Raw genomic sequence first — 22,607 nt, forward strand, 5'->3', positions numbered from 1 at the left:
GGGGAGGGATGATTAGGATCAATTAAAAGAGTAGACAAAATAATCATGTTTTGACCCTATCTAAAGCAAGATCTGAAGGTAGTTTCATTTGTAGCAAGAAATATATTCCTACAAAGATATTGCACAAAGGGGGAAAAAAGGTAAAATTATGTAAGTTTCAGTAATAGATTCTGGACTCTGACTTATATAGTTACCTATATATAGTTTCAGAGGGTCTTACATTATGTGGAAAAGAAATTTCAATGGGAAATAACATTCTCATTTCTCACAAAAAATAAATTTAATCCCTCATAATTTCCCTACCAATAACTCATTTGAGAAATAATTGATTGCATGAAAGTACTACTATAAAAACACATTAAAAGGTTAAGCTCACAACTTACGTATGTATACAGTCTTGAAAATATTATAAGGATTCAGGGTACAGTTAGTTGAATAGGAAAAAGAGATAAAGCTGTCACTTGTACACAGGGATAATCTCATTCCTATCTATAAAAAGGCTCCCGCTCTCACTTTTTCTAAGTGTGTATTATGTAAGTTCCACAGGTGGTGTTTTTGAGTGATGAAGATCCTCAAATAATACTAAAACTGAAAAAAAAAAGTTTCAATAAATACACTTCAGCTGGCTGAAGTATCTTCATCATCAAAAAAGATAAAATTCTGAACAAAAACCGCTATGGAAGAATGATTCATCATATCACATCACAAGAAATTCTCTGATGCAGAAGGTTACTTGGGGTACAGTAATTTATCTTACCTGCAAATGAAATCTGGAAATGCTGGACTTGAAATATACCAACAGTATAGATCACTATTGAGAAGATGACAACGGTTTCCCCTCAACCAGGCAGCAAAAGCAGTCAGGAGGAAAAAACCCAGTCACATTTTAGAGTATTTAGATTTTTTAAGTGACCCATACAATTTGAGAGGAAAACTCTTATGAGAGCCTATAAGAAATATCTTAAGAGACAAAAGGGGAATGGAGATGAAAATTGGTTGAGAAAAAAATGTGATATAAAGCTTGAAGGACTTGGCAGGGACTTAAGAGATAAATGGATACATAGAAGAAATTCTAAATTGTGTGTAAAAGGAAAGTAGAAAACACTGAGATGGTAGAAGGTTGTGCAAGGAAGCTGCTTTCACAGATTTCTCTTCATTCTAAGGGAGGTATGGATGTCTATTTCTTTAGAACAGTTAAGACCTACTGCTCTTTACATGCTCATTTTTCTTACGCATCAGAGTTGAAAAATATCAAGGGTACGAGTCCAGCTGAGGAGAAGGGAAACTATACACCTGAAAATTAAAGTTCAGATAAGCACACTTATGCCATCAAAATACAGTAAAACCAAGTTTTATTTCAATCTGCTAAATTGAAAGCATACAATGACCTAAACACATCCCTTTAAACTCCTTTTCTTGCAAAAAAGAAATGATGGTATAAATGGAGAATTTCTGACGTTTGAACAAAGTAACATAGAGTGGAACCTTAGGAAAACCTTCATTTAACTTTCTTTTAAACTTTAGGGTTTTTTAAATTAACCCCTGAAACCATTCAATGTCACCAATGCCAAAAAAAAAGAAACCTTGGCCAACATTCATCTACAAAGCTACTTTTAAAAATGGCAGTCCTTTCTCCTTGTCCAACCTTACTACCTTCTACCAGATGGCTTCTTCCCATTCCCTCTTCTGGAAGAAAAATCAAATAAAAATGACATCAAAAGAGGATTCAGTATGAGGATAAGCTATACGAAACTGTCACTAAAGAGTAACGCACATTTCCAGTCGTTTCGTCACCTGTAGAGTCATCAATAACCAGCCTTCTAGCTGCCTGAACAGCTCAGCCAACTGCTGAAGGAAAGCAGGGTGGAGAAAGGTCCTCGGTATAGGTTGTCAGTGTTGGTGCTCCGAGGGGTCCTGATCTTCTCAATGTTTTTGACGATTACATCATGCAAGGTGGCATACTGGTTCCGTACGTGGAGCAGGATCTGGCACACACTCTGGTACTCGTTTTCCTTGACCTCGGCTACAGTGCGGCGATAATCTTCCCCCTGGGGGTATTTCACTATCTTGGATACCAACTTGGCCTGGGTGTTGTAATAGGTGGAGAAGCGGTGTAGATAGGAGGCTGCTGTGCTCTCCACGGTCCGCAGCTGGTCCGCAGTGTCTTCCTGGATAGACACTCCGAAGTTGTTGCCGTCCTCCGCCTTTGGGAGGAGCAGCTGCACCCACATCCGCACGGTGTTGCATTCCTCTCTCAACAGCTCGATCTCGGGTTTTACGGGCTGAATCAGCTCCACCAGTTGCTGGTTGCTTCACAGAAGCTGCCCCTCGCCGCCTGGCATTGCTAGTACTTTGATGGAGGACTGGGTCTGCAGAGGCAGCGGATCCCGGTTGGGCCCATCCCCCGCAGTGTCTGGGGCGACGGGGGTCTCTGGGGCTGGCACCAAACGTATTCTGGATAGGTCTTGCAGGTGGAGCTCCTGAACCCAACTATCCAGCTCTGACAGCTTCTGAGGGAAGAAGGTGGACACCAGATCCTCGGCCTCCTGGGCAATGCGGGCCCGAAATGAATCTACTTTCCCCTGCACGTCCTGCTCTAGCTTCAACGGGGAAGCTATGACCTCCAGGGGCGTTGAGTGTTGGGGGAGGCACGGCCTGAGTTTCTCCCTCCTCCGCAGGATGGGTTTGCGCTTCCGCCGCCACCACCAACTCCCAACAGACCAGGCCCTGCCAGGGCGAAAAGACGTCCCGGAGGTTCCTGCGGCCCGGCGCGCGGAGAAAGCGGGAGCCACATGCTGACCACGCCCTCCGGACGGCGCCCTGGCCAAGAGGCCGGGAGACAGGCTTCGTGGGACCAGCCTAGGCTTGGAGTGCCTAGACGCTAGAGCACCAAAGACCACGTGTCGGGGGACCCAGCTGGATCTAGTTATCTGAGCTGCGCCTCCCCTACCTACTGGCCTTGCTGGCAGGAAGCCACTTTCAAGAACATCGTCAAACTTAAGCTGTGAAGACCAGGCAATGACAAGTCGGTGCGCTTTACATAGGAGCTCAAGGAAATCCACAATCCCTGGATCCAGAATACACGATCTCTTTTGAAAGGCATCTCACAAAATGGGCTCTCCAGAGCAAGGCTCACTTCTGGAGAGCCTCAAGTCACACCTTTACAGGTAACCTGGGCCTATCCATGCTTTCCCCTTAGAAAGTCAAAAGTGAGTTCACGTCACTATTGTATTTTAATCAAGTCAGTAGACTTCTGAGATCTTCTATGGCTTACTTCATACAATTTTTAGTTTAAATTACAAATGTTAAGTTATATGACTCTTCTTAAAATTCATCTTTTGGGGGCTTCCCTGGTGGCACAGTGGTTGAGAGTCCTCCTGCCGATGCAGGGGACATGGGTTTGTGCCCTGGTCTGGGAAGATCCCACATGCCGTGGAGCGGCTGGGCCCGTGAGCCATGGCCGCTTGGCCTGCACGTCCGGAGCCTGTGCTCCGCAATGGGAGAGGCCACAACAGTGAGAGGCCCACATAACGCAAAAAAAAAATTCATCTTTTGGGGAATAATTAACAATTGAATCTGGACTGTAAATTAAAGTAACACAGTCAAACTTCCTGAACTTGGTAAGTGTATGGTTGTTACAGAGGTTATGTCCTTGGTTTTAGGAAGTACACACTACAGTATTAAGGGATAAAGTGACATGATATATTTAATCTATTCTCAGATGGTTCAGAAAAAGTGTGTGTGTGTGTGTGTGTGTGTGTGTAGAGAATGAGAATGCTAAATCATGTGGAGAAATGGTAAAAATTGATGAATCTGTATAGTGTATGAGAATTCAGTATTATTCTTCTAACTTCTCTGTAAGTTCAAACTTATTTCAAAATAAAAAATGAAAAAACTACCTTTTCCTTAAAGGTTTCCGGAATCATAGAGACAAATTCTGTAAACTTCTAAACTTTCACCCTATTTATTTATATTCATTTTCCTTTCCCTGAAATATTTTCCTTTTATTCTCTGCAGTACCACAGAGTAAAATCCATGCCTTTGACTTTTATTCTAAAATTATTGAAGTTTAGTTAAAAAAGGATTTTTCTAACGATGCTATAGTATGGTTTCAAATGTAATTGTCACCTCAGTCAGACTGTAAACTCCTTCAGGGCAGGGGCCAAGTCTTAATTCATTTCTTTTGCAGCTGGCATGGAGCAGGTGCTCAATACATGTCCGATGAAATGATCCTGACTTAGTAAGATTTTAGCTAACTATAACTTCACAAAATCTAGAACTGAAAGGAAAAAAAAATCAACAAGACAAACATGTTACAGGTTGGGTTCCCCAGCAAGCAGAGAAGTTGCTTACAGGAGGTTTATTAGGGAGTCCTCTTAAGATAAACACCTGTGGAAAGAAAGAGACAGAACAGGGAGAAGTTGGACTTCAATGCAATCTCAAGGCCTCAACTGACCCCATGGGGAACTGGGAAATGCCCTTCAGTTGTCCTGAGGTGGGGTCAAAGCAGTTCCTGAAGAGGGCTCTTTGGTAGCAAGACTTTTAGCAATTGGGAAATAAAAACTTTAGTTCTGAGGAGGGATCTGGGAAGCTCATCATAGCTTCAACTACACATGTAAGATATTAAGATACCTATACTAACAAACTAGCAATTAAGTTGTTCAGCCCCAGTCAGGAGTTGAAAATTCAAACATGGTTTCTGTGTTCAGATCAATTCAAGTCTCTCAGGAATGACAAAGAAGGCTGTGGTGACAGTAATTATATGTTCAGAGGTGGGGCAGGGGAGATAAAGGTGTGTATGTATGTGAGGGAGGTAATGGGGGATTACTGGTAAGTTGGATCTTAAGATATAAGGGAAGTGGCAGGAAATGAGGCAGGAGAAGCAAGCAAGGACCAGCTCATGGAGGTAGGGCCCTGTTTGCCATGCTTTAGGAACCTGGATTTAATAAAAGCCAATGAAGGACATTTAGGCAGGGAAAAAATATGCACAGATGTATGATTTCAATGGTGGAGGTGAATTTGAAGAAGAAACTAAAGGAAGAGAGACTGTGCCATAATCCAAATGAGAAAGTATGCCTCATTTTAAGTGGTGGTGATGGGGTTGAAAGAGAAGCATCAAGAATATATTACGGAAAAAAAAAGAATATCTTAGAAGTAAAATTAACAGTATGTAGTGATCGTTTTAGATGTGGAGACGTGAGAAAAGGCAGAATTCAATATTACGTAATTTTTGGGGGGGTGCTTAGGTAAATGATTTCTATTTATACTTATATTAAACCTCTCCTAAGAGGTGAATTAGATATACATTTTTACACACACATATTTACATTCAACTTATGGGAATTTAGATAGGGCTATCAAACAGAAAAGAAAAAGCAAATCTTAAAACATGACCACAGTTTCCCATATGTTGATTTTCTTCATAACTTTGGCTATACAAGATTATGATGGCGCCAGCATGGAAATTCCATTTTATACTAAAAACATCCTCAGTGGTATATATGGTTTAACAAATGGTTACTTTGTTTTCAAACAGAAAACATTTCTAGTTGCTCTTTTAAAGAAGTAGGGAAGTTTCTTTCTACTTAAATTATGACAGTGATTAATGTAGCCATTTATATGAAATTATTTTCTTTAGTTGTCTAATGATAAAATATAAAATCCTTTGGGGGATTAAGCTGCTCTTTTTTCTAGTGGGACATAAGAGTTTTATTTTTTCGTAATGTTTCCTGTCCTTGTTAATGAGATAGCAGTTGGTAGGAAAGTAACAGCTCCTAATTTTTCTACCCCCATCAACCATCAGCAATCAGTGGTTGTTTTTAAAAATTATTTAATAAACTTGCATGCCTTGATTTGACCCGTGAAATTAACACTGAGTGCTAACAGGTGGAGGAAGGCCAGGGACAGCTGTGTAGAGTATTGTCTTGTTCAGGTCAGTTTCTCCTTTCGCCACAGCCCAGCAGGGTTCATTATGTACTGATGCCAATAACTGACACCCCACTCTTCTTTTAGGAATGCCTACAGATTTATGGATTGGCTTATCCTTTAAATATCCTCCAACTCTGAAACTATGCCCTGTGAAGAAGGGATTCTGTGGTCCTGCGTATGGGTTCCATTTACAGAACTATTCTAAGCAACTGTTGTGTCAACTACTGGAGATAGCTGTAAGCTTGAGATATGGATTGAAATTTAATCATTCAAAATAAGCTGTTTTTCCCACTGATTTCTTTCTATCTATAAAAGTTAGGAGAAATATTATCAATGGTGCTAAATCTAGATAATCTTAAGGCTCTGGTGGATGGTAGTATTTATCCCCTTATATTTATAAAATTTTTATCTCTGGGTTGCAGTGGATCTTACGTTATCTAGACCCCCAAATGAGCAATTTCTAGGGCTGACAAATATATCATGTCCTCTTCCTTCATTCTTCTTCCTAGATTGCTGCACGTGAAGGTACAGAAATAAACGATGTGGAGGTATTCACTGCAGTGCCCTTTTGTCAGAATCAGCCTCCACATCAAACAGGAGCATGGCTCTAAATGAAGAGGAGTAGGCAATATAGCACTGTGGTTAAAGTTACGAAGTTAGTCATGTTCAAATCCTAGCTTTGCTACTTACTACCCATGTGACCTTGGCTAAGTTATCTAATCTCTCTGTGCTTTATTTTCTTCATCTATAAAATGAGCATTATAATAATATTTATAAAAGTTGTTTTGAGGATTAAATTAGTTAATACATGTAGAGAGTTTAGCACAGTGCCTCAGACATATTAATTGCTCAATAAATGTTAGCTATTATTGAAGGAGTCTATCAACAGTCCAAAATCTCCCTTCACTTTTTGAAATGTAGTAGAACTGTGTATTCTAGACAAACCAAGATACAATTTTCTTGTTCACTATCTTGTTACTTAGCAGTAGTGACTAACTGTACTACACAGTTGAATATAAGTATATTTTTTTAACGGCTTGCATTTCTGAGATCATCAGTATTTAGAGGCCATATCACAGAGGGCATAGGTGAAGCAAACACAAAGTTTTACTGGCTACCTTGGCTGAAAAGTGCATTTCTGAATAGAACCCCTTCTGGTAAAAGCCATGTCTCCATCAAGTTCACATTATTTTATCTTACAAATTACGTAATTGGGATAGTTTGGAAACAATGATGTCTACAGTCAAGGGTCCTTAAGATCACTGATTTTTAACAAAAAAACTACTGATCTCTAGGTCCTGGATTCCTGACTTTTTAAGAAGCTTTGGCCAATGACTCTCTACCGAAGACACTGATTTGTTTTCAATCTGTTTGATTTTGTTTACAAAATCCCTGGATCAATAATGTACTGGATGAACAATGAATCTTCTAGTTCAGCATTTTTCAAATTGAAGTCCATCGGTTCCCTATAATTATTTGTGTCTTCATTTTGATGATTCATTAATTGATGTAAGCATATTCTGGGTCATATTATAACTGACATGCAATCTGGGCCAGCGATTACATTTTTATGATTACGATAGCACCAAGTATATCTACCTTAATTGATGAGAGAGGAGCCTATTAGGTATGATTATCCTTTTTCTCCTTTTCCCAAATAACTGTAAATCAGATAAAACAAAGGTTTTCTTAGTGATCCAAATAGAGAAAACTGGGGCTTCCCTGGTGGTGCAGTGGTTGAGAGTCCACCTGCTGATGCAGGGGACACGGGTTCGTGCCCTGGTCCAGGAAGATCCCACATGCCACGGAGCGGCTGGGCCCGTGAGCCATGGCAGCTGAGCCTGCGTGTCCAGAGCCTGCGCTCCGCAACGGGAGAGGCCACAACACTGAGAGGCCCGCATACCGCAAAAAAAAAAAAAAAAAAAGAGAAAACTGGAGGGAGAATTAAGTTATCACACAGTACTCAATAATATGGAAATGTTTAATTAAAAACTAAAAAGACTTGCACCATGAGAGTCAGTATCACCTTCACTTATCAGTAGTGACACAAAAACATGGTCTATTACATAAATTCAAGTTGCTGATTTGTATTTTATCTTTGTAACATTATTTATATTTAATTTATATATTTATATAACTTATTTATATTATATAATTATATTATTTTGGTTTTGTAGTTGCAAACTAAAAGTAGAAGATGTTTCAAGTTTTCTGTTTATTTGTACTTAATAAACATAAGTCAGTGCTGGAGGAGAATTTCTTCCTTTAAAAGTAAAACCCCTCTTATAATGCCTTGTGCAAACAATTCCAGAGCTATCTTCCTGAAATGCATTTTTGATCATATTTCTATCTTCTATAGGGTAAGGACCAAATTCCTTAAGCATAGTCCACAAGTTCTTTCATGATCTGGATCCTGCCATCTTTTATTTCCCAGAACCTACTCTACATTCCAACAACAATACTCTCATACGACCTATGGTTTACATATTCACCTCTCTCTGCGTAAAATGCCCATTGTATCATCTTCCTCCCACTATCTCTCCTACCAATTCATCCTGCTGTAATCAACTCAAGAACTGTTTCTGAAAAAACCTTCCCTGATACCACCTTCTCCCTTCCTAGATGAAGTTAGTGCTCCTGGCACAAGTTAAATAGCATAATAATATCTACCTCATAAAGCTGTTGAAAGGATTAAATGAAATATCTTACATAAAACAGCCAGGACACTAAATTCTTCATAAATGGTAGTAGTTTTATTTGTATCTCAAAGTATTCTGCATAAATCTCTTTTACAGTTCCTATCACAGTGTTGTAATTTTGGATTTACAAGTCACTCTTCTTTACCATAATAAATTCCTTGAGGACAAGCACTTTAGTTTTTTCATTTTTATATGTTCTTTGGTAGCAGTGTGCCAGGTAACAATAAATGTTCAATGAATATTTACTGAATAAATGAATTAATGAAAGAAATAGGATAAAATTTATCAGATAGGACCTGACTAGTAGAAGAGACAGGACTCTCAAGCAACTTATCTTTTCTTATTTCCCCTGAAAAGTTGTTAATCTAACAGCAGTCTTCTGGGCTGAACTCTTTAGGGATTTATAGGAAAAGTATGACATACATTTCTTTTTCTCTCCCATCAACAGTATGCAGGGTTTCACATTCTGCTTTTGACTCTGGTAATATTCCAGAATTCTACCAGTCACAGTATTGCTTAGTTCTGAAAAAGAGCCCTCACTTAAGTAACTGGAGTTGGCCTGCAGAACAGTAGTTATGCATTACTACATGTTTGTGCAAAATGAACATATCGGGGAGTACCAGAGAGGTACACACACAAGGAGTAAGGGTGGTGCTGGCTCTGACTCACTCTCCTACTGTTTATTTATAGCTTCTTATTAGTATGGGATTTGTTTTATTTGGCAAAACTACAAGATCTCACTGAGAGAGGAAGATGTAAGAAAATGCCTAAGCATAAAAGTTCTACAGCTGAATAATAATCTGTAACTCAGTGCTGAATCAACAGACTCCCCAGGGGCTGGTGCAAGCTGAAACCACTCCAGAATTACAGATTTCATGAGCTGCAGACTTTACTGCTAAAAGTAAAATAGTGGTTAACTAAAGATTTTATTCCTCCATAGACACTTCCATTTATAAATGCTAAATTCACTAGTTGGGGCTAAATTAAGTTAGTATACAAAATATGTACAGTGAGTTTCTAATTTCTCTAAATAATTTTCACCAGCAGAAATAGTCAATAGTAAATTAAAAAAAAAACAAGCCAAAGAATTTATATGCTTCAGACTGAAAAAATGTACTTTCTCTGTATTCATTTAAAATCACTGACATTCACAGAGAGACAGACAAGATGAAAAGGCAGAGGGCTATGTACCAGATGAAGGAACAAGATAAAACCCCAGAAAAACAATTAAATGAAGTAGAGATAGGAAGCCTTCCAGAAAAAAAAATCAGAATAATGATAGTGAAGATGATCCAGGACCTCGGAAAAAGAATGGAGGCAAAGATCAAGATGATGCAAGAAATGTTTAACAAAGATCTAGAAGAATTAAAGAACAAACAAACAGAGGTGAACAATACAATAACTGAAATGAAAATTACACTAGAAGGAATCAATAGCAGAATAACTGAGGCAGAAGAATGGATAAGTGACCTGGAAGACAGAATGGTGGAATTCACTGCCACAGAACAGAATAAAGAAAAAAGAATGAAAAGAAATGAAGACAGCCTAAGAGATTTCTGGGACAACATTAAATGCAACAACATCTGCATTATAGGGGTCCCAGAAGGAGAAGAGAGAGAGAAAGGACCCGAGAAAATATTTGAAATGATTATAGTTGAAAACTTCCCTAACATGGGAAAGGAAATAGCCATCCAAGTCCAGGAAGTGCAGAATCCCATACAGGATAAACACAAGGAGAAACATGCCGAGACACATAGTAATCAAATTGGCAAAAATTAAAGACAAAGAAAAATTATTGAAAGCAGCAAGGGAAAAATGACAAATAACATACAAGGGAACTCCCGTAAGGTTAACAGCTGATTTCTCAGCAGAAACTCTACAAGAGAGAAGGGAGTGTCATGATATACTTACAGTGATGAAAGGGAAGAACCTACCACCAAGATTACTCTACCCAGAAAGGATCTCATTCAGACTCGATGGAGATATAAAAAGCTTTACAGACAAGCAAAAGCAAAGAGAATTCAGCACCACCAAACCAGCTCTACAACAAATGCTACAGGAACTTCTCTAAGTGGAAACACAAGAGAAGAAAAGGACCTACAAAAACCCAAAACAATTAAGAAAATGGTCATAGGAACATACATATTGATAATTACCTTAAACGTAAATGGATTAAATGCTCCAACCAAAAGACACAGGCTCGCTGAATGGATACAAAAACAAGACCCATATATATGCTGTCTACAAGAGACCCAATTCAGACCTAGGGACACATTCAGACTGAAAGTGAGGGGATGGAAAAAGATATTCTGTGCAAATGGAAATCAAAAGAAAGCTGGAGTAGCAATACTCATATCAGATAAAATAGACTTTTAACTAAAGAATGTTACAAGAGACAAGGAACGACACTACATAATGATCAAGGGATCAATCCAAGAAGAAGATACAACAATTATAAATATATATGCACCCAACATAGGGGCACCTCAATACATAAGGCAACTGCTAACAGCTATAAAAGAGGAAGTTGACAGCAACACACTAATAGTGGGGGACTTTAACACCTCACTTACACCAATGGACAGATCATCCAAAATGAAAATAAATAAGGAAACAGAAGCTTTAAATGACACAATAGACCAGATAGATTTAATTGGCATTTATAGGACATTCCATCCAAAAACAGCAGATTATACTTTCTTCTCAAGTGCACATGGAACATTCTCCAGGATAGATCACATCTTGGGTCACAAATCAAGCCTCAGTAAATTTAAGAAAACTGAAATCATATCAAGCATCTTTTCTGACCACAACGCTATGAGATTAGAAATGAATTAAAGGGAAAAAAACATAAAAAACACAAACACATGGAGACTAAACAATACATTACTAAATAACCAAGAGATCACTGAAGAAATCAAAGAGGAAATCAAAAAATACCTAGACACAAGTGATAATGAAAACATGACGATCCAAAACCTATGGGATGCAGCTAAAGCACTTCTAAGAAGGAAGTTCATATATACAAGCCTACCTCAAGAAACAAGAAAAATCTCAAATAAACAATCTAAGCTTACACCTAAAGGAAACAGAGAAAGAAGAACAAACAAAACCCAAAGTTACCAGAGGAAAGACATCATAAAGATCAGAGCAGGAATAAATGAAATAGAAACAAAGAAAACAATAGCAAAGATCAATAAAACTAAAAGCTGGTTCTTTGAAAAGATAAACAAAGTTGATAAACCATTAGCCAGACTCATCAAGAAAAAGAGGGAGAGGACTCAAATCAATATAATTAGAAATGAAAAAGGAAAAGTTACAACGGACACTGAAGAAATACAAAGCATCCTAAGAGACTACTACAAGCAACTCTATGCCAAAAAAAATGGACAACTCCTTTGAAAGGTATAACGTTCCAAGACTGAACCAGGAAGAAATAGAAAATATGAACAGACCAGTCACAAGTAATGAAATTGACACTGTGATTAAAAATCTTCCAACAAACAAAAGTCCAGGACTAGATGGCTTCACAGGAGAATTCTATCAAACACTGAGAGAAGAGCTAATACCCATCCTTCTCAAACTCTTCCAAAAAACTGGAGAGGAAGGAACACTCCCAAACTCATTTTATGAGGCCACCATCACCCTGATACCAAAACCAGACAAAGATACTACAAAAAAAAGAAAATTACAGACCAGTATCACTGATGAATATAGATGCAAAAATCCTCAACAAAATACTAGCAAACAGAATCCAACAGCACATTAAAAGGATCATATACCATGATCAAGTGGGATTTATCCCAAGGATGCAAGGATTCTTCAATATATGCAAATCAATCAATGTGATACACCATATTAACAAACTGAAGAATAAAAACCAAATGATCATCTCAATACATGCAGAAAAAGCTTCTGACAAAATTCAACACCCATTTATGATAAAAACTCTCTAGAAAGTGGGCACAGAGGGAACCTAGCTCAATATAATAAAGGCCACATACAACAAACCCACAGCAAACATCATTCTCAATGGTGAATAACTGAAAGCATTTCCACTAAGAGCAGGAACAAGACAAGGATGTCCACTCTCACCAGTATTATTCAACATAGTTTTGGAAGTCCTAGCCATGACAATCAGAGAAGAAAAAGAAATAAAAGGAATACAAATTGGAAAAGAAGAAGTAAAACTGTCACTGTTTGCAGATGACATGATACCATACATAGAGAATCCTAAAGATACCACCAGAAAACTACTAGAACTAATCAATGAATTTGGTAAAGTAGCAGGGTACAAAATTAATGCACCGAAATCTCTTGCATTCCTATACACTAATGATGAAAAATCTGAAAGAGAAATTATGGAAACACTCCCATTTACCACTGCAACAAAAAGAATAAAATACCTAGGAATAAACCTACCTAGGGAGACAAAAGACCTGTATGCAGAAAACTGTAAGACACTGATAAAAGAAATTAAAGATGATACAGAAAGATGGAGAGATATACCATGTTCTTGGATTGGAAGAATCAACACTGTGAAAATGACTATACTACCCAAAGCAATCTACAGATTCAATGCAATCCCTATCAAATTACCAATGGCATTTTTTACAGAACTAGAACAAAAAAATCTTAAAATTTGTATGGAGACACAAAAGACTCCGAATAGCCAAAGCAGTCTGGAGGGAAGAAAATGGAGCTGGAGGAATCAGACTCCCTGACTTCAGACTATACTACAAAGTTACAGTAATCAACACAATATGGTACTGGCACAAAAACAGAAACATAGATCAATGGAACAGGATAGAAAGCCCAGAGATAAACCCACGCACCTATGGTCAACTAATGTATGACAAAGGAGGCAAGGATATACAATGGAGAAAAGACAGTCTCTTCAATAAGTGGTGCTGGGAAAACTGGACAGTTACATGTAAAAGAATGAAATTAGAACACTCCCTAACACCATACACAAAAATAAACTCAAAATGGATTAGAGACCTAAATGTAAGACAGTACACTATAAAACTCTTAGAGGAAAACATAGGAAGAACACTCTTTGACATAAATCACAGCAAGATCTTTTTTGATCCACCTCCTAGAGTAATGGAAATAAAAACAAAAATAAACAAATGGGACCTAATGATACTTAAAAGCTTTTGCACAGCAAAGGAAACTACAAACAAGACGAAAAGACAACCCTCAGAATGGGAGAAAATATTTTGAAACGAATCAACGGACTCAGGATTAATCTCCAAAACATATAAACAGCCCATGCAGCTCAATATTAAAAAAACAAACAACCAAATGCAAAAATGGGCAGAAGACCTAAATAGGCATTTCTCCAAAGAAGACTTACAGATGGCCAAGAAGCACATGAAAAGCTGCTCAACATCACTAATTATTAGAGAAATGCAAATCAAAACTACAATGAGGTATCACCTCAAACCAGTCAGAATGGCCATCATCAGAAAATCTATAAACAACAAATGCTGGAGAGAGGGTGTGGAGAAAAGGGAACCCTCTCCCACTGTTGGTGGGAATGTTAATTGATACAGCCACTATGGAGAACAGTATGGAGGTTCCTTAAAAAACTAAAAATAGAATTACCATATGACCCAGCAATCCCACTACTGGGCATATACCAGAGAAAACTATAATGCAAAAAGACACATGCACCCCAGTGTTCACTGCAGCACTATTTACAATAGCCAGTTCATGTAAGCAACCTAAATGCCCACTGACAGACGAATGGATAAAGAAGATGTGGTATATATATACAATGGAACATTACTCAGCCATAAAAAGGAACGAAACTGGGTCATTTCTAGAGACGTGGATGAATCTAGAGACTGTCATACAGAGTGAAGTAAGTCAGAAAAACAAATATCGTGTATTAACACGTATATGTGGAACCTAGAAAAATGGTACAGATGAACCGTTCTGCAGGGCAGAAATTGAAACACAGATGTAGAGAACAAACGTATGGACACCAAGGGCAGAAAGCGGCAGGGGGGTGGGGGTGGGGGGTGTGATGAATTGGGAGATTGGGATTGACATGTATACACTGATATGTATAAAATGGATGACTAATAAAACCTGCTGTATAAAAAAACAAATTAAAAAAATAATAAAAATAAAATTACTCTCTGTCCTCTCATTTTGATTTTCCTTCTTAGCCCTTATCACAAACTGATATTCTATTACATATTTATTTGTATATTTGTTGTGTCCATCTTTAGAACATAAAAGCAAGGGCTTTTTTTGTGTGTGTATGGTACGCAGGCCTCTCACCGTTGTGGCCTCTCCCGTTGCGGAGCACAGGCTCCGGACGCGCAGGCTCAGCGGCCATGGCACATGGGCCCAGCCGCTCCACGGCATGTGGGATCTTCCTGGACTGGGGCACGAACCCGTGTCCCCTGCATCGGCAGGCATACTCTCAACCACTGCACCACCAGGGAAGCCCCAAAGCAAGGGCTTTTTTGTTTTGTTTATTGGATTCTTTGCAGTGAGGATAGCCTGAAACATAATGGCTACTCAAAAAATATTTTGCTGGATGAATGACAGCAAAATTGTTTAAATCTCTTAAGTAATAATTCTTTGAGGATAACTGTATTTGGAAAAACTTTTTTTAAATTATAAAAGTAAAGCAATTATTCAAATAGACAGTCACAACTTAGCATGAATAAAGTTTTTTGAATAATAAAATCAATCCTTAAAAGTTTGAAGAAAAAAACCTTTTATATTATGAAGATATCTCATATTTATGTTTTCTCTCAAAGAGCAATAAAAGAGATGTTACATGTTTAAAAACAATTTGGATTTTGCTATTTATCACTTCCATTCACCTTCTTAGAATATGTGTTTGTTTCAAAATGAAATTGAGATTCACATTTTGATAGATAGAAATTATGCCTCCTTATCTTTCTATTTTCAACTAATGCCAACTACACCAAATTGCAGTAAAATAAAAAAAATACAGATAAAAACAATTGAGTCTGGACTTGTTTTGGTTCTAATAAGTATTTTGCTTAAGGAGATACTGTATTCTCTTGAATCTAAGCTGAACACACAGTTGGTAAAATAATCCTAGGAGGACAATAGTTTTCAAAAAAATCAGCAATCATATATGCACAGTAATTAGGTTGACCACTTCTTTTTGTATGGTATAGTAATACATACTTACATATTTTACTAAAAAAAATAAGACAAACTGTATAGCTAAAAAGCTGACCCCAAAGCCTCAGTCTTAAGTGAAGCTGTTTCATCAGAATAGACTTGAACTATTTTATAATCTGAATTCAAATTATTTTATCATTAATTTTTGATCTACTTAATAGCCTATGAACTTCCATTACATATAAAAATGTCAGGTAACAGGCTTCATCTAAAAATGAGCAACAGAATTGGAAGCTTGTACAATAACATCTATTAATAATACTAAACCTATGCTGATGTAACTGTTTTAAAATCTGTGATTTTGTGTATGTTATTAATACTTATAGGAAAACAAGACTAGTTTTATGCCACAAATATATAATGTTTATTATATCTTCTGGATGACCTATCATATATACAATGTATCAGTCATGGCTCCTATCTGATATCAATATGGAAAGGTTAGATTAAAGACTACAGAGTTTCTTTTCAGTTATCAGCTGATGTCACTGAATCCATCAAATCTGAATAAACTGTCAATTTGAATAAACCCTAAAAACAGCTGAAAACCTGGTGTCTTCTGTTACTTAGTTTTCTGTCTGTAATCTAAGTATCTAGTTTCTATAGACATCACATGAAATGAACATTGAAATAGAGTCAATTCAGGAAATCACTCTAAAATCACTTTTTAAAAGGCTACTGTACGAGGTTATAGCCTACTGAGGGAGATTCTGGCTATCTTTCTGTTTGGAAGAGCTCTTCCTTTCAAATTTATGATTCCCTTTACCCCAAAAAGGGATAAAGGGTAGGTCTAAATTATATAAATTAAGCCTTCATAAACCTAATCAGATAATGGATAGTAATATAAAAGTCACTTGTAGGGCTTCCCTGGTGGCGCAGTGCTTGGGAGTCTGCCTGCCGATGCAGGGGACACGGGTTTGTGCCCCGGTCCGGGAAGATCCCACATGCCGCGGAGCGGCTAGGCCCGTGAGCCATGGCTGCTGAGCCTGTGCGTCTGGAGCCTGTGCTCCGCAACGGGAGAGGCCACAACAGTGAGAGGCCCGCGTACCGCAAAAAAAAAAAAAAAAAAAAAAAAAGTCACTTGTAAAATCTTGCAGATTTCATACTCTTTCCAAATGTGCTAATTTTCTGTCTGTTGATGGATGATAATGGCGTTAAAATGCATCTTTATGGGGAGCTGGGGCTGGGGTGTGATCATGGATGATTGTGCTATATCTAATGGAAAACTCTTTCCCCTTTTCCTATCCATTTATGGACTCTTCAAACTGTAGCCATAGGCTTCAAAAGGTCAGTTCCCTGATGACAGAGAAACAGACATATATTGAACACCTACTATGTGTTAAGTACTGTTCTACTACCTGATTTATTATTTTATTATTGTTTAAATTTCTTAACCTATGAACAGATAATTATTAATATTACTATATTAGAGATAAGACACTGAGGCTCTGAAAAGTATTTCCCTCAAGTCTTTGAGTTTGTAAGCAATAGAACAATGCTGGTTGAAATTCTACTTCATTTGACTCCTGAGCCTATGCTACATGATTGCCTACAAAAAAAGAAAAAAAAAAAAAAAAAAGAGGCTGTCTCAGCACCTCCGAAGTTATTCTCTCCACTAAACTAAAAGGTAATGACTCATAGCTGAGTGGAAAACCCTTTTTTCTTATTTCTGAATAAGGCTGCACAATGCTACAGGATAAACTATCTATACCCTCTGTCATTTTTCTATTTTTAAGCCAATGACTAAACTATGTGTATGTCATGTGTATGTAGGAATGTATATACACACACACACACATTCATACATACATAACACATATATTTTTAAAAGTTTAATTCTAGGGTCTAATGCTATAGCTCTCTTTTACTAAAAAAAGGGGGAAAACACTAGTAGATTAGACAAAAAGTAGCAGATAGCTCTTTTAAAAACTTTATAGTTAGTTCCTCTTTCACTTACTTTTCTGTGTATTTCTTAGCACTGTGATCTGTATAGGCACATGTTATGTGTTTATTTCGTCTGGTCTCTAGAACCTTGGTTTGGCAATATCTTCTGCTACCCATTACACTTTTGCTATAATTATCTATAGTATATGTTATGTTTCCAAAAGAATATATAAATAACAATTCATTGGTTAAGTATAAAGACGGGAAATTTGAGGTTGAAGGAGTTCAATCACAGGATACTGTTTTAAGAAGTTCCAGCAAAATGTACAACAAGAAAGTTTTAAGGATAACACAAGAAAACTGACAGCCTACCCTTTTAAGCTTGGTTTTGCTTTAACTCTATTAAAAGCTACTGGACACAAGGAAAAAAGATTTTTTTCTATTTATTTAGTTTTGTATCTATGAGATGATGGATACTCAATAAACTTATTATGATAATATTTCATGATGTGTATAAGTCAAATCATTATGCTGTACACCTTATATGGTGCTGTATGTCGATTATATCTCAATAAAACTAGAAGAAAAAAGCTACTGGATGAAAACACAACATTGAATATTATATAATACTGGATATCCATATGTAAAAAATGAACTTTGATCCATCCCTGCACCATATACAAAAATTAACTTAAAATGGATTATAGACCTACATGTAAAACCTAAAACTACAGAACTTTTAGAAGACAACATGAGAAAATCTTTGTGACCTTAGGTTAAAAACATGATCCATAAAAGAAAAAGATGATAGATTGGACTTCATCAAAATTAAGACTTCTACTCTTTTAAAAACACTTATAAGAAATGGAAAAGAAAGCAACAGACTGGGAGAAAATATACCCAAATCATGTAAGTGACAAAGGACCTGTATCTAGAATATTTAGGAACTCTCAAATCAATTATAAGAAAACAATTACAACCCAATTAAAAATGGGCAAAAGATTTGAACAGACAGTTCACCATAGAAGATATATGGATGGCAAATAAGCACATGAAACGATGGTTAAAATTAGTTTTCATTAGGGAAATGCAAATTAAAACCTGAGATACCACTACACACCTATTAGAATAGCTAAAATCAAAAAGACTGACCATATCTAGTGTCAGTGAGGATAGAGAGGAACTGGAACACTCATATACTGCTGGTGAAAATGCCAAATGGTACAACTACTTTGGAAAACAGTTTGGTGGCTTCTTAGAAAGCTAAACACATACCTACCATATAACCTGGCTGCTCTACTCCTAGGTATTTCCACAAGAGAAATGAGAGCATGTGTCTCTACAGAGACTTGTACACCAATAGTCATAGTAGCCTTATCCATAAACTCATGCTGGTCAAAGGGTACAAGTTTCCAGTTGTAAGATGAATAAATTCTGGAGATCTACGATACAGCATGGTAACTACAGTTAACAATTATGTGTATTAGTCAAAAGTGGAAGGTGAGTGGATAAACAAATTGTTATATCCCTACAATGGAATACTAAGCAACAGAGGACTGAACTACTAATAAAGCAACAATATAGATGATTTTCAAAATAATTATGCCGGAAGAAAAAAACACATAATGTATGATTTCTTCATATAAAATTGTTTTAAATGTAAACTAATTTATAGTATCAGAAAGCAGATCAGTGCTTGTCTATGACAGGGGAGAGAATGGGTGGGAAGAAATTACAAAAGGACAAGGAGAAATTTAAAACTTTTAGGAATGATGGGCATGTTGATTATCTTGACTATGGTGATGACTTCACAGAGATATACATTTGTCAAAACTTATAAAATGGGCAATTAAATATGTGCAGTTTCTTAAATGTCAGTTACACCTCATTAAAGCTTTTTTTTTTTTTTTTAAACAACAACAGTGACTAATGCACCATGGAAAACAGTATGGAGGTTCCTCAAAAAATTAAAGATAGAACTACCACATGATGGAACAATCCCACTTCTGGGTATATATCTGAAAAAAATGAAATCAATATCTTGAAGAGATATCTGCACCCCAGTGTTCACTGCAGCATTATTCACAATAGCCAAGACATGGAAACAACCTAAGTGTCTACTGATGGATGAATGGAAGAAGAAAATGTGATACACATACACACAAGTGGAATACTATACAATAAAAAGTAAATCCTACTATGGAGAACAGTATGGAGGTTCCTTAAAAAACTAAAAATATAGTTACTATATGATCCAGCAATCCCACTCCTGGGCATATATCCAGAAAAGACAAAAACTCTAATTTGAAAAAATATCTGCAACCCATGTTCATAGCAGCACTATTTACAATATAAGACATGGAAATGTCCATTGACAGTGAATGGATAAAGAAGATGTGGTATATATATGCAATGCAATATTACTCAGCCATAAAAAGAAATAATGCCATTTGCAGCAACATGGATGGACCCAGAGATTATCATACTAAGTGAATTCAGACAGAGAAATACAATACTGTATAACTGCACTTTTATGTGGAATCTAAAAAAGCTGAAACAGAATAGAATGTTACTCATAGAAACAGAGTAGAATGGTGGTTGCCAGGGGCTGAGGGGTGGGGGAAATGGGGAGATGTTGGTCAAAGTGTACAAATTTCCAGTTATAAGGTGAATAAGTTCTAGAGATCTAATATACAGCATGGTAACTGTGGTTAACAATACTGTATTATATACTTGAAAGTTGCTGAGAGAGTAGATAAATGTTCTCACTACAAAAAAAAAGGCAATTATGTGAGGTGATGGATGTGTTAACTAACCTTATTGTGGTAATCATTTTACAATATATATGTGCATCTAATCATTATGTTATATACCTTAAACTTATGCAATGTTATATATCAATTATATCTCAATAAAGTGGGGGGGTGGAGAACGCTAATCTTCACCTTAAAAAATGGTATTACGTGATATACAAGATCTCACTATCAACTTTAATTACAAACTATGTTAAAGAATAATTCTTTGCTTCATATAGCAGAAAATTAAATTCAAACCACGCACAAGGTTTTATTCTTATTTTAAGAGAATTAGAGTCTTCCAGGTGGTATGGTTCCCTGATTGCTAATAAGGGTAACTCCTCAGAAGGCCATAAGGCAGAAGTCCAAGTTAAGTGCTAAATGTTCCAATATTCCTGATTACAACAGCATAAAATTAGTTAGAAAATGATAAAAAGAACATGCCAAATAAAAACAAAACAGTATTATTAGGTTGCATCTACAAATTCTTCTAATTTTCTAGCTTCCAACAGCTGGAAGTAAAGAAAGGTGTGAGGGGAAAGAAGAGGGAGAAAGAAGAGAAGGATGGCCCTTTTTCTCACAACATTTCGAAGCATTAAGGAGGTGCCTGATGATGTTAGCAGAAAGAAAACAAGCTACTGCATCAAGATGTAATAATATAGTTGTGACTATCACACCGTCTAGAATATTCTTGTCACCATGAGCTATGATGTAATAGTTTTAGGTAAGGTATCTCAGAGCAGTCAGGTCTCAGCTGTTAAGTCTCCAGGAGGAGTTCCCTCTACAGGACTGTACTGTAATTATTTGTCTTTGATTCTTCAGATTATAAACTCCTTGAGTGCAAGGGCTGTGTCTTATTAATCAACTGTAACCCCACACCTAGCACCTTCTTGCAGAGATTTCACTTATCTCATACTGCAAATTGGCACCCCACCATGGCCTGGCAATCCTACCGTTTCTCTGGTAGGCACACAATCCGTTAGTTAAGACAAGAATTTCACACCTGCTCCTCTCTCCTCAAATCCCCTATCCCTCCTCCAACAGACTCACCTGCAGCTGATCACATTATACTTCAGTGGGAAAACAGAAGCCATCAGAGATGTCTTATCTTCCTAGAACCAAACGTCCTACATATAAACTGGCCTAGCCTCTACCATAAGAGAAGAAAGGTCTCACCTTCTAGTGCAAAGGGCAGTCTTTCTACTTTTGATATGAATTCCACCCTTCTGCCCTCCTCAAGGACTTCATCACTTCTCCTATTTAACACTGCTCTCTTCCTATCCACTGGTTCATTCCTTTAAAATTTTAAATTGTTATCTTGGGATTAAAAAAACAACAATTATCTTCTCTGTTCCCTTTGTCAACTAAAAAGAAAAAAAAAAGCCCAACCTAAAAGTTGAGAATTACACTTTATTTGGCGGACAAAACTGAGGACTTAAGATAGCTCTGAGACACTGCTCCGAAGAGGTAAGGGAGGAGCCAGGATATACAGGAGTTTCTGCTGCAAAGACCAGGTGGTTGGAACTTCAAAAGACTACTGTGAATTAAAGAAAACCAGATATCTCAAGTTAAGAAATTTAGCGCTTTTCTATGTAAGGGAAGATTCAAGAGTCTGGTCTCACTTAAATCATTCCTTTGATATGCACTGCACCCTAGCCATCCAGGGCCAGTATCCTGTGCTTTCCCATCCTGAGTTCCCTCAAGGCTCAAGGTTCGGGGGGGGGGCCATAGTGACTTGACGGCTGCAACATCTTTTATTTACTGATATGGCAGAAAACAAATTTCATTCATACCTTGTATAGGCAGTTCTCAAAATAGTTATGCTGTCCTCATTCCCTTACCACCTAATCCATCCTTAATCTCACTTTCACTTCCATCTCATCACTAAAGGGCTCTTGTGAAGGATACCAATGACTTTCATGTTGACACATCCAGGAGATATCTTGATCTTACCTGACCTTTCAGCAGTATTCAAATTCCCTCTTGAAGACATCTCCCTTGGCTTTCTTGGCTTTCCTCCAACTTTGCTGGTTGCTCTGTTTCAGTCTCCTTTGCAGGCTATCCTTCTCTAATGGAATCTCTAATTCAATCCTGGGCCCTCTTCTCCCTCTACCCTCTCTTC

General features: G+C 37.2%; 3 protein-coding genes across 6 annotated transcripts in view; all 3 read right to left on the reverse strand.

Annotated features, from left to right (window-relative positions):
- The window catches only part of ATF6 (activating transcription factor 6), a 235,460-nt gene that overhangs the window by 87,882 nt on the left and 124,971 nt on the right, over positions 1–22,607 (reverse strand). The gene's annotated exons all lie outside the window — the stretch shown is intronic.
- Positions 679–3,415, reverse strand: LOC308611775 (proteasome activator complex subunit 3-like). The gene has a single exon (XM_081223808.1). It carries the CDS (start codon positions 2,229–2,231, stop codon positions 1,821–1,823), a length of 411 nt encoding a protein of 136 aa, XP_081079934.1. The 5' UTR covers positions 2,232–3,415; the 3' UTR covers positions 679–1,820.
- On the reverse strand, positions 2,313–22,478 carry LOC308612495 (uncharacterized protein; the record flags this gene model as incomplete). The annotated part of the gene is made up of 2 exons (XM_081224974.1): positions 2,313–3,103; positions 22,439–22,478. The coding sequence occupies 2 exons, from the start codon at positions 22,476–22,478 to the stop codon at positions 2,313–2,315; spliced, it is 831 nt and encodes a 276-aa protein (XP_081081100.1).

This window comes from Mesoplodon bidens (assembly GCF_964165515.1).
Source record: "Mesoplodon bidens genome assembly, chromosome: 2".
NCBI lineage: Eukaryota > Metazoa > Chordata > Mammalia > Artiodactyla > Ziphiidae > Mesoplodon > Mesoplodon bidens.